The sequence below is a fragment of the Apus apus genome, chromosome 3 (assembly GCF_020740795.1).
Source record: "Apus apus isolate bApuApu2 chromosome 3, bApuApu2.pri.cur, whole genome shotgun sequence".
Classification (NCBI taxonomy): Eukaryota; Metazoa; Chordata; class Aves; order Apodiformes; family Apodidae; genus Apus; species Apus apus.
Window position 1 is genome coordinate 65,848,181 of NC_067284.1, and position 16,917 is coordinate 65,865,097.

The 16,917-nt window shown below is 40.1% G+C and overlaps 1 protein-coding gene across 32 annotated transcripts in view; it reads left to right on the top strand.

Annotated features, from left to right (window-relative positions):
• ESRRG (estrogen related receptor gamma) overlaps nt 1–16,917 on the top strand; it is a 406,125-nt gene that overhangs the window by 235,282 nt on the left and 153,926 nt on the right. Inside the window, exon 1 of one of the 32 annotated variants that reach the window (XM_051615716.1) lies at nt 3,204–3,396. The exons of 29 other annotated variants lie outside the window; for them this stretch is intronic. In XM_051615716.1, the coding sequence (XP_051471676.1) occupies nt 3,341–3,396 (56 nt within the window). In that variant the 5' untranslated portion in view covers nt 3,204–3,340. Of the gene's footprint in view, nt 1–3,203; nt 3,397–3,442; nt 3,489–8,184; nt 8,204–16,917 lie in introns of those variants that run through there. 2 more of the 32 variants (XM_051615731.1, XM_051615722.1) reach the window with 2 other exon arrangements.

Genomic DNA, 16,917 nt, shown 5'->3' on the forward strand with positions numbered 1-16,917 from the left:
GCTGGTGCAGGCACTCTTGACGATTTTTTCCTTTCCCTCTCTGATTACATTACCTCTGTGTCCTTTGTATAGACTCCTTCTAGTTAGATTTTGCACAGTATGTTTTGGTAAGTTAGTGCAGATGTGTGTTTGCATGCATGTTCTTCCTCTATATCCCCTGATAAAAATCAGTAGACTGATACCTGTTTTGCTTTTTTACTTTCCCCTACTACTATTTTTTTTATTTCTACAGAAAAGCTTGAGAAAATGAAGCCATGCTTAGCTCCAGTTTATTTGCTGCTGGCATCTCTTATCTTTTTTTTCCTTCTACAAACTGATCAGTAACTGTGAAACACAAGTTCAAGAATGTAGCTGGAATGCCAGGCCCCAGTCTGGTGGAGGTGACACTTTCAGTCCCCAGGGGAAGAAGCCAACTGCTTTGTTTATCAACATGCAAAGTACAGCACTGTATTTCTGGTTCTCCAAGAAGCAGCACTGGCAGGGAAGAGAGCTGCTTGCTTGGATGAAAGATGGTTGATAGAAAGGTAGTGATGGCTCATAGAGGGAGAGGGAAAATGTGTTATTTGGGCATGCATAGGAGGCTGCAGGGCAACAAGCCAACAAGGTGGTAGAAACTATGTGAATGTGAAAGGGAGGGCTTGCAGGAAGACCGATCATGACAGAAGGAAAGAGACCATCATGTTTCAGCCCCTGAATATAATACATAATCTTAGGAGATAATTAACAAAATTTGAAATCAAGGTAACCTGTGCTTTGATATGTTTCAAAATGGATTAGCTGTCATATTTTAAGGAGGCTGTATTCCAGGGAACTTAGTACAGAAAAGTGACTCATGTATAGGGATCTATTATGGGTGATTTCAAAATAGGAAAACATAAGCATGGTAAGATTTGAAGGAATTTTAGCATAAAAATATTGAGAAATAGCAATTTGAGGTATAAATCTATAAACAGACACTAAGTACAAACAGTATATATGTATTTTCACGTTTTGTCATTACATGTGTACATGTAAATCAATTTTGTAGGAACTGTATTTTGGGCTTATATAGTGATACAGACATCCATAAATACATCATATTCAAGTTCTGATTTGATTCAAAAATCCACATTTATCAAATTGTTACTTAAATAGGATGTTCTAATACCATCATATGATTAAATGCCTCTCATTTTAAATTTTGATAAAGCATGATTTTTTGTTTCTGATGTTTCAGTACTTGGATTTTATTCTTCAGTGCTTTTTAATTCACTGCTTACAAGTGAATTTACATCTTAATTGCAGAGTTCACATTTAACAATATAGACAGCATAATGCTACTGGTAATTAAGTTTTTACTACCTGCTTTTATACAGTAGTCAGAGCTGTAGTTTTGCTGTGTGAGTTCCGATTCCTAAACTGGCATGTATTAATACCAGGTTTGTAGGAAGCAGGCCCAGTCTTCACATAAGGTTAAATACTAACACCGCAGTCTCTCTGCTGTAAACATATACAAACGTGTCTATTGAACTTAAATATTTTGGACTGGGGTTACAGTATTAATTTGGTAAAATGCCATGAAACAGATTTGGTGATGGCATTCGCGTTCCCATTTGTGAATGGTATTAATGCATTCTGAGGGTGTGCACTGATTCATTTTGATCTAAAAGATTGCCATTTGCATCGTGTTAGGGCTCCAGTCACAAAAGATTTTTTAAGAGCTGAGCTGAACTGAATTCTAAGTACAGTCTTTCCAGTTGTTTTTTGTTGTTGTTGTTTTTTGTTTTTTTCTTGCCAGAAATAGCCTATATCTGTTTTCACTGGTAGAGGCAGAGACACTTTGGACCTGAAAAATAAGTATGGTGTCTTAGCTGTAATATTAAATAAAAACTATAGCTTTTGAGCTAAAAAAATGCACCCCCGATTCATTACGGAGCCTTTCAAAACCGGGTGTGTGCGTGTGTTTCAGTGCGAACAGCGACTCCAAATTGGAGGACGGTCGTTTCCTCGGAACAAGCTTAATCAGGGACCTTTCCTCACGACAGAGGCGAGCGACTCCGAGCTGGCTCTAATCAGCGCTTAGCTGGAATTGGGCTTGGTGATGTTTATGCAGGCATATATGCCGGGCTGTGTGCTTACTTCCGTAAAAATTACTCTACGAATCCCCAAACACTGTGGAGGTCTGTGCGCACTCCCAGACTGACTAATGCAGACCCTGCGACAGCGCGGTCCTTACCGTGTTAGGATGAGGCAGGGCTGAGTTAGTCCGCTATAATCCCTCCACAGTTGCAGAATGAATTGATCAGCTCTGGAGCTTTTCTTTCTTTTTGCTATACCTAAAACCACGCACACAAATATTCGCACAGGGGCATACACCTTACTTACACCCCTGTTAAGCTGCATATGGACACACGTACCTGTAGACGCGCCCAGCTGCACCCGCTCCGTTGTGGCAGGGATCCGAGTGCTGGCTTTTGTTAGAATGTCCTTTTTTTAGTAAGTAAAAAAGGTGAGGCTTTTAATTTTTAAATAGACAATTATGTATCTAATGTAAATTTACATATATTTATATAACCTATATATATATATTTTCCATATATTATAAATTACACTATTCCAGCCCCCCCTTCCCCCCGCCGCAACTCGGATGACAATGAAAAGTTGAGTTACCCAGAAGATTCGGCAGGCTGCGCTCGGGGGTGTTATTATTTATTCCCCCCCCCACTCCGGCGCCGAGCAGTTCCAAAGGTTGGGGACGAGGCGGTCAGGCGAGCCCGCCCAGAGCCGAGCCCGCCCGGCCCCGGCCCCGGCCCGAACGCCACCAGCGGCAGCGCAAAACTTCATCCTCTACCTTCTCGCGCAGTCCTTCGCCACCTTCAGCGGGAGCCTGCCCCCAGGTACCTGCCGAACTGCGCTGGAAGTTGGAGCCGGCCTCCCCGCGGCCGGCAGGGGAAGAGGCGGCCCAGCCCCGGCGGGCCGGCGGCGCGGACATGTCTGCGGGCTCTGCCCCGGCCGCCGCCGCCGCCGCCGCCGCCGCCTCAGGCCGCTCCCCCGGCCCCACCCCTCTACCTGCCGCGCGCCGGGCCGCCCCGGCGCCCCCGGCGCCTGATTGGCTGCCGCCCCACCAATCCGCCGTCCTCTCGGGCCGGGGGGACTGCATATGTAAAGCCCTACTTCATATTCATGAGCGCCGAGCGGGGCTTTAAGTCCTTGATTAGGCGCGCGGGCGAGCTTTTGGTCCCCGCTGGCCGCGCCTGCCGCCGCGCCCGCGCCTGCCGCCGCGCGTGCCAAGTGCGCGGCGCTCGGCCACGGAAACTTTGATTTACCGCGGGGGCGCACGAAGAATGGTCGCCGGGCGCACATGGATTCGGTAGAACTTTGCCTGCCGGAGCCGCTCTCCCTGCACTACGAGGAAGAGTAGGTACCGCTCCCCGCCCCCACCCCACCACCACCACCACCACCGCCGCCGCCTGCCCCAAAACATGACAGGCGCCTAGACGCCGCTGCAGGTAACGCTGTGCCGGGGCCGCGGGCGGCAGCCGTCGCGGGCGCGTCGGGCCCGGCCCGGGGCACTGCGCGGCGGCGGCGCGCCGGGGGGGGCGGGCGGGAGGCGCCCGGCAGCGGGGCGCTCCGCGCCGGGGAGGAGCGGTGCTGGCGGCGGGCTTGCGCCCGGCCCCGCTGCCTGCCCCGGCGCTGGCAGCCTGACAGGTGCGCCGGCTCCCCCGTCCGCGCCGGCTGCGAGGCGGCGGGAGGGAGGGAGGGAGCTGGGGCGCGGGTCGGGAGCGGCCGCCCTGCCGGGAGGCTCCGTTCCGCACGGGCAGCGGGAGCGACCCGGCAGGGGTGCGCTGCACTTTCGCAGGGGTCCGCGCCGTGCGTGCGGCGGGGCCCTCTGCTCTTGCTCGTCCTACAAAAGGCAGCAAAATACTTTTTAACGAGCCGCAGTTCTTGGCTGGCACTTGCTAGCTACCTGGCGGAGTGTCTCCGGCGGAAAGCCTGGCGCCCGAACCGAGCCAGGTGGTCTGGGGCTGACGAGCGGCTCTTGAACTTGATTTCAGCCTACTGACGAGATTAAATATTAGTGTATCACGGGAGCTGTCACAGAATCATTTTTCTTTATGTCGAGCCCCTTGCGTAGCTGTGCCTTCGTGTTACGTCGTAACACCGAAGGAAAAACCCAAGCTAATAGCCAGTGTCAGCCCAGGCACAGTCGGTGGAAGGGCTGTACCGAGAGGTGACAGTGTATTATGGGTAGATGCCCACTAGCTGTCCTTACTGTCTGCATATTGCATTGCTATTTGTAATTAACCCAGAGATGAGAAGTGAATTGCCGTGATCGCGTATTGGTGAAATAATACGGGAAATAACCTGGCTCACAGGAAGACAGTTTGGGAAGGGGAGACAGGGAAACCCACTGTAATATTCTGGGATAAATACAAGAAAATAAACAGAGGTAGGATGCCCTCTCAAATGTGGTTTATAGGTTAGTGCATTGTGAGCTGCTGCACGGTGTAAGGTAGCTTTCTTAAACGTAAGAATGCAGTTTTCACAGCTTTTACTAACAGTGGCACATTTTTTATAATATACAGAAGATGATGATAAGTTTGGGTGGGGTTTTTTTGGTGAATATTCTGCCTTCCTCCCTCAAAGGAGCTTTCTTGAATTTACCTTCTTATAGCTAATTTGAATGATTAGTTTAGATAAGCCTCTTAGAGTAGATTCATTTAAATGAAATCGGGACACATGTCTTTTTGGCTCTGGTGCAGGATTCAAACTAATTTTTTTCTTCCTCTTTGGCTCAATTAAAAGTCATCTTACAGCACTCCAACTATATTGTCTGAGTGGAGTGTTTGAGGCATGTGTGGTTGAGTGAATGCAGAGAAATAACTAATGTTCAGAAACGTATCTGCCTCTCTGTCTCAGTTATTAAGCCCCGGAGTTTTGCACATTACTGGTATTCATAGTATAGTAATTGTACTTTGGCTGTATATTGTCACATGTGTATGCACATGCAACCATAAGGACATAGAAAACAAATACAGTAGGTTCTGTAGTTTTCACGTTATGGATGAAGGCAGAGAGGATTCAAGCTAAAAATTGTTCGAAGGTTTTGGGAGTGCACAGACATCTGCCTGACCATCACTAGGTATGCTTTGATTTTAAGGCAGAGCATGTTAAAGAATGCAATAACTTAAAGCCAGCTGCAGCCTTGGATTTTTGCTTTTTCTGCAATAACATTAATAATTACTAACAGTTAATAAGCTAACAGATGCAATAAATATATCTGCTCATTTTGACATATGTGTCAGTTTAATCATTCTAAATGAATAAGTGCGTTCATAACGTGAAATCTCCTTCAACCTCTGATTAAAATGTAACGTTGACTAAAGGATTATAGAGCGGACTTAATTTTACTGACTGTTTTAACAGTTGTCACAGCTGTTGGAAGAAGGAAAGGCAATTGAAACACTCAAAAAAAAAAACGGGGGGGGAGGGGGGGAGATCGGGACTGGTTTAGTAAATTTAAATGTGATCTCTGAATGCCAAACATAGAAAACTCAGGAGATTTGTAACTCCAGAAAGCCTCTGTGCACTATGTACGTTTGCCCTTTGTGACTCACTGTGTTGCATTCATTTGAACCCTCAGCAGTTTCCTTACTTTCTTCATTTAAAAATGTGCAACAACATTGAGACGTGAACCAAATTCAACTGTAGAGCATGTATAGATCTTCATCTTACAGTGGTACAGTTAAATACATAAATCACAGGAAATAAAGGTTGTGTAAAACGTCTGTAACGTCTTAAAAATGGACACATCATGTAAATTCTTCAAGGCAATGACAATTACTATTCACATTTTATTTTTTTTTAAACCATTCTCATATTACAAGGTGGGAATGGTCCATAGAGTTACCCTGTGAGTCTGTCTGAGTTACGATCGTGTACTCACATGCATCAGCACCTAAGTATGCATTTGCGTGTGTGTGTGAGGTGATTATATGCTAAACATACAACTGTTTACATCAGTTTCTCTCTTCTTTAGAATATCTTGGTATAGCTTCTAATTCTGAAAGAATATATTTTAGATGGGTCTTTCATTTGTAAAGGGAGGAAGGGGGCGGACTGAAAAATGCTTCTTTGTGAAGTAGGACGCAGCACTTGATTCCTCTCCACAGTTTCTCCAGACTCATGCGTTTGTTTTATTAGATAGCTATTTAAAGTTGTTACTAAGAAATAAAGCCCAAGTTACTATTAAATTCCAAAGTCTCCAGGCCTCCGTACATGTAGCCAGCGATTAAGGTGGCAGGCAGCTCTGTGTAGTGAAGCCAGCCCCCAAGTGTGGGTGAGTGAACAGACTGCCTGTGCTCTCCCCTTGGGCTGCAGGCAGGCCTTGGTCTGCTCTTCCTTCTCTCTTTCTGGTTGTAGATCTCTGCTGTTTTGGTTTCCTTAGACTGCTGGCAAGTTTTTGAATCCTGCAGAAAGGTTTATGCTGAAATGCCTGTCTGACAGCTTTTCATTTACTGGGGCTTGCCCCTCTTTTAGTGATGGTTGCTCATTTTAATGTGTTTATGATTGTGCTCTTTTATTTACTGAGCCTGGTGCGTTGCAGCGGTAATTAACCCGTGTTATTAGCAAAGCCCTTGTGGATATCCATTAGTTCTCTTGAATGGCTGATAATTTCTTCTGTATTTTTTCCCCCATTTTTTCCTAAGGCACACTGTCCTTTTTTGAATAGTCCTTAAGCTTTTACACTTCCTACAAATTTGTTTTAAACCAAGGCAGGTAGAAGGGCACCATCCCCATAGTTCCATAATAAAGAATAACTGTTGTGTTAACAAACTGTTTTCAAAGATGTTAATGGGAAGCAAAACAACTGGGAGATCTGTAGGGAACAATTTATTTAATTATTATTTTTCAAAACACATGCTTAATGATAAGAAAAGAGATAAGAATTTCCTTAGCTTTTTTTTTTTGCTTTTTTTTTTTTTGACAGCTGCATAAGCTGTTGTGAATATTTTAGTGTTCATATTTTAATCAGATTTCAACTTAGTTAATAGCACTTTGGGCATTTAAAAAATATTGAGCCAGCAGAAAAATACTTGTGCTTGCACTGCTGAGAAAAGATAAGGGCCGCCTCATTAGCCAACCCTACTTTTGCAATTAATTTCAAATACATGGTGCTATTCATCAAATACAGAAGGTAACTTGTCTATGATAATATTTAACAATACTTGAAGCCTACTTCTCTTAGAGTAGCTATAAAAGTATGGTATGCCTATTCTCATCGATGCATCAGTCCATATGCTGTCCTGCTATTTCTGTGTTACAGACTGAAAATATAATAGAAAAATTATGGTATAAAATATTAATTATTTATAAGTGACATGATTATTCATTTTACAGAATGTTTTTAAAGGACTGACCTTTGACCTGCAGGGAGGTTGCTTGCACCCCTTTGGAAGTGTAAGCAGAAATGAAAAAAACCACATTTTTTTAACCTTTCAAAGAAGTATTATTTTTTGCTTACAATAAATGAAGTGCATGGAATAGGTGGTGAAAAGAAAGAGAGGAACTCTTGCTCCTATTGAAGCTTAAAGTAGTCTCTGTCTGGAATATAAGCTTTGCCATTTCTTCTTCTTAGCAAATTCATGGAGGGAAGAACAATAAAATGTTGATCTGTTACAAGTGCATATGAGCCTCACGCTACCAAGCTCTCTAGAGGAAATCTGTGATTATGCCAGGCCAGTTTGTTCAGTTTTTATCTCTTTTACATCCACTGGCCTTGTATTAAATTGTCATTGTCCTAAAGCACATGAGAGAGAAATGAATTGCATTTCTCGACATGCTTTGACAGTGAAATATTTAGCCTCTCTGTCTCCAGTCATACTCATATGTATGTTTGGTAGCGCAGGGATGACACCAGCAGTCGCTGCAGCTTGACATTTCACTTATTACATGTTATTTTACATTTTGTGTATCCTCTTTTACTTTTAGGCTTGAGTTAGGTAATCATACATGCATGCAGTCACATCTGGAGAAGCATGTGTATGTGTTGTTCTATGTTTTATATATTTGTGTTTTATGTGGAAATCCTCTGTGTATGCACAGCAAGTGTTGAGTTCAAGTATTTGTGTGTGTGTGTGTCTTCCAGGTATACAGCGTATTCCTTACGCGGTTTGTGCAATGTGTATCTCTTATTGTGTACACACACACAGATGTATATACAGTAAGTATATGTAGAGCTGTATAACTCCCCTCTGTGCAGCTGATTGTCAAAAACCTCCTGCTTTTATGTGTTTAGATTTTTCTTATCCATGAGAAGAGAGCTGGCCTGGAATGTAAATAAAATATTTGAACTTGATTTTATATCATATTCTCCATGTAATCTAGCATTTTCTGTATTTGTGCTCGCAACTCACGGTTTTGCTTTTAAAAGATGCTGTATTTTTTTAGTAGAAATTTCCTCTTCTGTGTCATTTACGTCACTAATATTTATTCATGTTCCTGTAAGTTTCGGCTCTCAATGAAATAACTGGGTTTTTTTCAGCCACATGTGTCCTTGGTTATGTTTACATCTAAAGAATGTAATTATTTTTAGGAGGGAAGCCTCCTACATAGGGTCATTAGTATGAATCATTATGTCCTCAGACAAAAATGTAAAATATTAATTCCATTTTAATGGTTATTAGTCCTCGCCAAAATCTTAAGTTTTTTTTGTTACAGTTTGTCCAGAAGTACAAATACTGTGAACCATTAAAAAAAAAAATTAAACAGAGTTATGTACTGCTATTACATAATTGTTAATTTTCAAGGATTCTGTCTGGCCTTTTCAGTAGCACTTTGGAAAGTAACTTGCATAGATATGGTATACGTTGCCTTTTGACATGTATGTCTTGTGAAACAATTTATGTATTTGGTACGTCACAGAAGCTTTATATGTCTTGGGTCTGTTTACATAACGCTTGTAATGTTTTTAAATTAATTTGTATTTCCTTCAAACAAAAAAGGGCTTTTATCTTTGCTATTCCTCAATATAGCAGGTTTGCATTAAAGGGAATCTTGTTTTATCTCCCCCTTTTGAGGAGCCTGGCATTTTTAATCAGAGCATCACTTCACATTTCTTTTAAAACTGAATTTTTTTTTTTTCTTCAGCTTTCTCGACTTGCTAGGAAAAATCTCTATTAACATCCTAATGAAAGTTTAGAGCTATATAGGTACTTTTATGGAGTGTAAGACAAGCATATGCTGTTTTTCTTTACTGCTGAATGTCTTAATTCTTGCCGTCGATCACGATTTGTATGGAATCTGGATGGAATTTTGTGATTTAGATAGAAATAATTAACAAGGCAAAACAAAAAATACTATTATAAATATAAATCTCCTTTGTTTTGAAGCACCAACACAGAACATTGCACGTGAGAGTGGAGAAGGCCTCCATATACTGCAGAAAGTTAGTACATCGAGGTGTATGAAATAGAGGTTCCTTTTCCTTATTCTAATCAAGCTATTTATAATATCCCTGTACATAATTGTGTACATTTATTTATAAGATAACCTACTGAAATACGATGAGTTACCTCTGTGCACAGAGGTATATATCCTTTTACATATTGAAAATTCTATTCCCTTTCTTTGAGTAAAACCTCTTTGCAGATTTGAGCTGCAGTCTTTATGTGGGAGGACAGATTCTTTTAAAGGGTTGTATTCTGAAACTAAACTTTAAGATAAAGTGATTTGAGGTTTTTTTTAGGGTATTACTTTGTAGGTTAGGATGGACGTCTTTTACTCCTCTGTATCTTTTCATGTTGCTCCAAGTAAAAAAAACAAAACAAACCCTACACTTCTCCTTTTCATCATTTGGATTGGAACTACATACCATATATAATGTGTTTTGGCAGCACTTACCTAGCCAAAGAAAACAAATTAATATTAGCCATGCTGAGGAGTGTCAGAAGTATCACAGATGTGTCGATTTAGCTTTGCTCCATCACACACTCTTTCCTTAAACAACTGGTCAAGCTGTCGCAAACTGTAGTGTTGGCTACAGTGAGATTCTAATAGGTGTGATCAGAGATTGATGGCTTTGGCAAGTTAGAATGAGAAGATGATGTGGAGTTGCTGTTGCTTGTTTTGAATGGCCTCAGAAAAAGACCCCAAACAAACAAAAGCAAAAAAAAAAATATTTTTTAAGGTAAAAATATAATTAAAAAATAAGCCAGCCTCCCCCCCCACCTCCCAGCCAGCTAGACATAAAAAAATGTAACGTCCTGCAGATGTAGAGATACACTGGTAAGTGTAATGAAAAAAAAAATAAATCTATCTTAAAATGTAGTACTAACTTGTTCCTGAGCATTTCTAAAATTCCTTCCCATAAAAAGGTGCCAGGATAGGTGGGGATAGAAAGAGGTGTCTTGTTTTATTCTGTCCATCCTTATCTGTGATACTGCATTTCTTTTCCCCTTTCCTCCTATTTCTGGGTTTGTTTCTAGAGCTATTTTTTGGGAGAAACACTTTTAAAAATAGTAAATGTTTTTAAGGAAATAAATGATGGGAAAATCTAATAGCAATAGTTAACATAATTAACAGAATTTTGAAATCCCACTCCTTTATGTACTGTTGGCTGTGTTCTTAGTAAAGCCGGTTACTGGCAGTTTGTGTAATTCTCAAAAAATTAAATATGCAACAGAGTAAAAGGGTCAAACAATTTTCTGTGTATTCTTTATTTACTTTATTTTTGTTCTGTCTTTGTATTGGCTGGAGGAATTTGGTTCCTGTCTTTTGGAGGATGAATGCCAGTGTCTCCTTGTTTAAGTTGGTATTTTCTTGCTTAGATGGAGTGTGATATGCTTGGCTGACAAGGATTAATGCTAAAATAGTTTTCAGAGCAATTAATTTCAGAAAGTCTGTCAGGATTTCTTTAGCACAATTATTTTGCTCTGTTTTGTTGTTTGGGTTTTTTGTTGTTTTTTAAAGGAGAAATAAAAACATCTAGTGAAAGTAAAAGCTAAAACTCATGTGTCATCTTAAAACCAAATGGATTTAGAATATGTTTCCAAAAGCAAATGCACATAGATTGCTAACAAAATAATATTTGAAGAACGGCAAAATTCTTACAGAAAAAAAGTGGATTTTTTTTTTCGCAGTGGTAGTTTAATATTCCGTGAATGCAAGATTTCCTCTTCTAAATTATATTCACTTTTCCAGCAGTGCAAGAATTCCCTGGCAACGTTCTCATAGCAGCCGTTAACATAGTGGGACAGATTAGGTGTTTTGAAGTGGCATGAAATTCCATGTCTTTACCAACTGTTCCCGTGAACATTTAAAGGGGTGAGAATCGGATTCTCAAAATCTGAGTGAAGTGCTCACGGGCATCCCATCGTTCCTCTAGCAGGAGGTGACTGGGCCCAGTTGGTGCTGGGTGACATATAAAGAGCTGAGCAGGCGCTGTTTGTGGCTGACATTAGTATGACACCTGTCCCATCAATCACCAGGCCGTGGTGTCACAGATGGAGAAACAACAATCGGCTGAATTACCCGGCACTGCACACTTGGCTTAATGCAGCTCATTGTTCTCCTACAAATCTAGAGGATGGTTTGTTCTGTGCTGGGAGTCCAGACAGAAGCCCAAGATGGGCTCAGGTGGTGGCACGTGCCTGCCCTTTGCTGTTCCATCAGAGGTATTCAGCAAAAGGCTGTCAGTGGGTGGGGGTGGTGGGCAGGAGCGCTCCACACAGGGACTGAAGCTTCAGCTTCTAAAGAAGGCTGTAATTAATCAAGAGCTGAAACTCAGGATTTCTTCCGGCGTTCCAGAACTTTTCATTTTGCTGAGCCGAAAGCGCCCAGTGCACGGCTAGGTTAATGTTTAACTCTTCAAATACTACGTCGTAGCTGTCATTCTGCAAAGAATGAAGGGAGATTCTGCACACATTCCTGTGGCTGTGCAGTAAGCAAAATCTTCAAAGCCGCAGCCCTTCTGAAGTGGTAGATCTTTATTATTCCTCAGAAGTTAGCACTGAAAATTCAGTATCCGAGACACTGAATGAAAAGGAGAGTTGCTGAGAGGCTTATTTGGAGGGGAATGCTGGGGTTCGTTTTTGTTGTGAGTTTTTTAATACCAGATGGAGGCTGGATCATGAGAAATCACAGTTTTTCCAGACAAAAACAGTAAAGGCATTTAGATGCCTTCAGACACTGTAACCGTTTTCCTTTCTTTCTTTTTCTCATTCCTTTCAAATCAGAGACAGTTCTTAGAGGACAGGAGAATAAAATAAATTTAAGAGCAAATAATTTCGCTTCTCCTGCTCCTAAGTACTGTGTCAGGTATACTTTGAATGCATTTGAATCTGATTGCTTCCACACTCTTTTCCAAGTAGCACCCGGTAAAATACCTGTGAAATACTGAGATGGAAGTAATCATTCATACTTACAGAATTTTTCTCCTTTTTTCTCCCCCCTCTTCCCCCCTCCCCACATCCCTTTTGTGTTACGTGCTATAGAGTGGCTGTTTTTTTGTTGTAAACTAATTCACTGCCGGTGTATTTGTTACAACTAATGTTAGGCAGAAAACCTGTAGCATGCCAGAAACAGGCTACAATATATTGAAGACATAGCTTATGTTTGATTGTGTGTAAATACAGTTAGTTAGTTGAGTTTATCTGATAGCCTGGCAGAAAGAAAGAGGAGCAGAACAAACTGTTTTCAGTAACTGTGCTGTTCATACACCTGATAAGATTGAGACTGCTTTGGAACTACTGATATGCTTTGAATAAGAAAAGAATAATCACATCCACTGGCACAGGCTTATCGTGAATGAAGTAAAATGCCAGCACTTTCACATTAGCAAAAGTAAATGTTTTAGACACTTTGGGCCTTTCTTCCATTTAAATTAAATAGCAGGGTGCTTTTGAGTGTGCTGTAATGAATGGAAGGATTTATTACCTTGACAAAATTACAGGTGAATATGTTGAGAGAGGAGTCCTCAGCAACAATAACAGCTCTTTTGATAAGTGGCTATGTCTATTCATGCTTTTGGTACCAAAATTCAGTAATTTTATCCTCTCTTGCTCTATGAAGTGCAGTTACAATGTACGGTTCTTCATAGTGTAACATACTTGTGCATTTTGTAATATACTAGCAACACATTTGAAATTCAGCATGTAACATGGCTGTTCATAAAATAATGCTTTATCATTTACTGGTAGATCCTCTGTCTTCAGTTGCTGTGTAGTTTTTTGTTTGAAAAATAATATATTTCAGAATCTTTGCTGGGAAGGCAAGGTATGATTAATCATTAACTTATCCTAGCAGGCATGAAGCATACGCTGATGCACTATTACCTTCTCAAAGTTTACTGATTTTTTTTTTTTTCTTTTTTTTTGGTATCTTTAAAAAAAGGTATTTCCAGGTTCTTTTTCTTTCACACGCCTACAATTAATTTTGGACTATGCGAGTTTGATGAATGATACTGCAAGAGCAGATTTGATTGATTTTGGATTATTATTGATTACTATCAATGAGATCACGGTGACACTTTGAAATCAATGTTATGTGATTAAACCAAGGCACTGCTGTTCTATATATTAGGCAGCGGTTGGGAATTTAGGAACTTAATGTTCACAACCTATAAACTGAGAAAATGCCCAGATTTAAATAGCCCTTTGTTTGGCATTTACTCACCAAAATATGTTTCTTGAGAAAGTTAGTTTTCCCAAGTGCAGGCTTTCAATAAAAGAAAGGTCATTGATTTAAGGTTTATTAAATTTTAGCTTAAAAACAACTAGCTCCATTTGGGTGTAAAATAATTTAAGTACTTACTGCAGGCAACTTTCATGCTTTAGAGCTGTTGCTCAAAGGTTTCATTCTTCTATGAAGATGTCAACTGTAAATATAAAAATGCATCACTGAAAATGTAATGGTTTAAAGATTCAAACTGAAATAAAAATTCCTGCCTGGGGAAAGCACTATAATAAAAACAAAGTAGTCTTAACTTTTTTTTTTTCTGTGGAGGCCATACTTGAAAAGAGCGCTTGAAGGCAGCAGGTAGTGAGGTTGGTAGGGAATGCCAATTTATATTTATTTATTTATTTATTTATTTTCCGTAGCAGATTGTGATAATCTAGCTATGGAATCAGCAATACACTTCAGCCCCTCATACTAGACAATATGTAAGCTGCTGCCACTTCTGAAATGCACCATCCTGGCATTTAAGTCACCTTTATAATAATCTGGCAAAAAACACACCTGGCAATATTAAAAATCTGGCTTTTGAAGCACTTTTATTTCTGAAAGCTTTTTATGTCTTTTGTATCTTTTTAGCATATATTTCTTTGTAGCGGTGGCCTGGGTGTATACTTGATGGATGACAGGGGCAAGGCTTCCCTTCCCCTGCCACCCTTTCTTCTTTAATTTTTTTAAGAAATTTGTGATACTGGTGCATTAGGTAATGTTGGAACAGGAATTCTGCAGATGCAGCTGCTTGAAAAAGTTATTGTGGGGGGTTTTATACCATTGTTAGGTAAGTTAGCAGAGATTTTTCAAGGTATGAAGGACAGTCTGGTTTTAAGCTCTTGCATCTATCTTAAGAAATCTTTTGCTTTTACTGGTGTCCTGATTCAAAACTAAATGGAAAAAATGTCATTCGTTTTAGTCGATTTTGGATCAGTCTCTATAATTGATTTAAAAAATGAATGATTTGGTAGTATTTTAAAAGAAATCAATTGAGAAATGGAGCCTGTGTCCAAGGGTTCGCTGCCAGGATGTGACGTTTCCACCAGTGTAGAGTTGCTGGAGGGAGTATGACCAGGAAATACTGAGATTACCCCATAATATTTTCTGTGTGAGCTTAAAAGCAGTGTTGGCATTGTGCCAGTATCTTCAGTCTTGTGTTGTCTAAAGAAGAAGTAGAAATCTTTTAGATGGAGATGGTAAGACAAAGTGAAACTGATCCCTTTTTTTCTTTGGTTTTGCACCGGAATAGCAAGAGCGGTTGAAATGCTGAATGTACATAAAGATTGATGGATCTTGGTTTGTTTGTGCTGATTAACTTGGGGTGAAAATATGTAACATGGAATATGAATGTTTGCTTGATGCTTCTTATCTTCCTGCATAGGCAGAAAGGCCGTTGAGTTCCTATGAGGAATTAAAAAGTCACAAAGGTTGATTATGGTTATTCAGCACCTCTTTCCCTATGAATGCAAAATAAATTTTAATAGATAGACAATTGCGTTGACTGGCCTTCAACCAACACTTTATTTAGGAAAAGGTTCATATAATGTTGAAGAGATATAGGAACTTGGCTCTTGCCAGAATACGTTTTCCTGCTTTCTGTTTTGTAGAAAGAAATACGTCAAAATGGTGTGACAGGATAATGGAGACATAGAGAGTTTGCTCTTCAAATGTTCTGGTGCTTCCTTATGTTATTCTAGTTTTAAGTACCTTAAAGTAGATGTTAAAGTAGTATGTCCCACCCTCCATTTTAGAGGATTTTTTAGTGCAAAACTTTGTTTTGCAGATAACTGTGTTTGTAGATAACAGTGCCTACATCTGAATCACTTAGTCAGTAAAATGGCATGTGATTTCTGTCCCTGATCTCAAGGCATGATTTGCATCGATGTGTTCACTAAACAAAGGGTTTCTATCATAATTGGTTTCTTTTCCTTGATTTTATTATTCTCTCTGGATATGAGCACTATGTAATTCCAGATCTATTCCTTTAATAACAGTTCACCTTTTTGTCTCTGGTAAAGCATTCACTCTTCTGTACAAAGGAAGCCATACCTGTGTTTCACTTGTGGGGTCAGTGAGATGAAGACCTGACTTAATGGCTTTTACAATAAAATATATTTATTTGATGCTTAAATGTGTAGATTAACATTATGATTAAAAAGCCCACACTGTTTTTTAGAATAGTAACATGTAATTTTCGTGTGAAAATATGTTAATAGAAGTTTCTTGGAAAGTATGAAAAAGCTGTGTCAGTAAAGGTTCACAAAAGGATGTTTTATCAACATTCATTACTTCTATTAGAGCAAAGCCTATTATTTTCTTAGGCACAAAGGAAAAGGTGAGTACACAGCATATACGTATAAAGGTCATGTCCATGACATTTGTCTCTTAAGGTTTGCTATCTGGAGAACTAGAAGGCTAAGCATGTGGGCTAAACAGAAGCATGTGCACTTAAACCCCAAATTTTAAATTTTGAACAGTTGGGAGTAGTAGAGTAAATAAAATGAGGCATATGTGTCAGTTCTACCCAGGTACAGTTTTTACATAGCAGTTGGGATTTTGTTTCTACTTTTGTGATCAGTTTATTGCTGAAGCTGGTGAGGATTGTCTCGGAGCAGCACAAACCACAACCCATCAGCAGGCTGCTAGTCAGCAGCAGGTGTGAACAACATAAAACAGGATTAATGCTGAACTAGAGTGTGCACTAAAAACAGAACCCCTGCCTTGGTTTTACAAGGGCAGTAAGATAGAAGCACTCTTGTCGTGTTTACTAAACAGTGTTCAGTGAACTATGTAAATGGCTCTGCTCAGCTGCAGAGAAATAAATTCAAGAATTAATAAGTATTTCAGATTTTTAAAGACACTTTTTCCTCTGATCAGAGTAGACCTCTGTTAGTGTTAAACCAGAGGCATAGAGGCAAATGTCATGGTGTTCAAAGTTAGTGCTTCATTTTTTGCAGCAGAGAGAAGGAAGGGTGTAATGTCAGCATTCAGCATTTAATTTTTTTGGTCATTGACATAGAGGAGCAGCAGGTAGATAGTACTGTCTTTTTGAAATTACACCTTTATGATTTAGAATTTAATGTCTGCTTATTTCTTCTGTACACATTTCCTTTCCATTCCTTTGCGTTTGCATATTTGGGAGCTTTTAAGATCATTATAACTGTTAAGTTCAACATAAAAACGTGCCCTCACGCTCTGTGTTAAAAGTAAGGG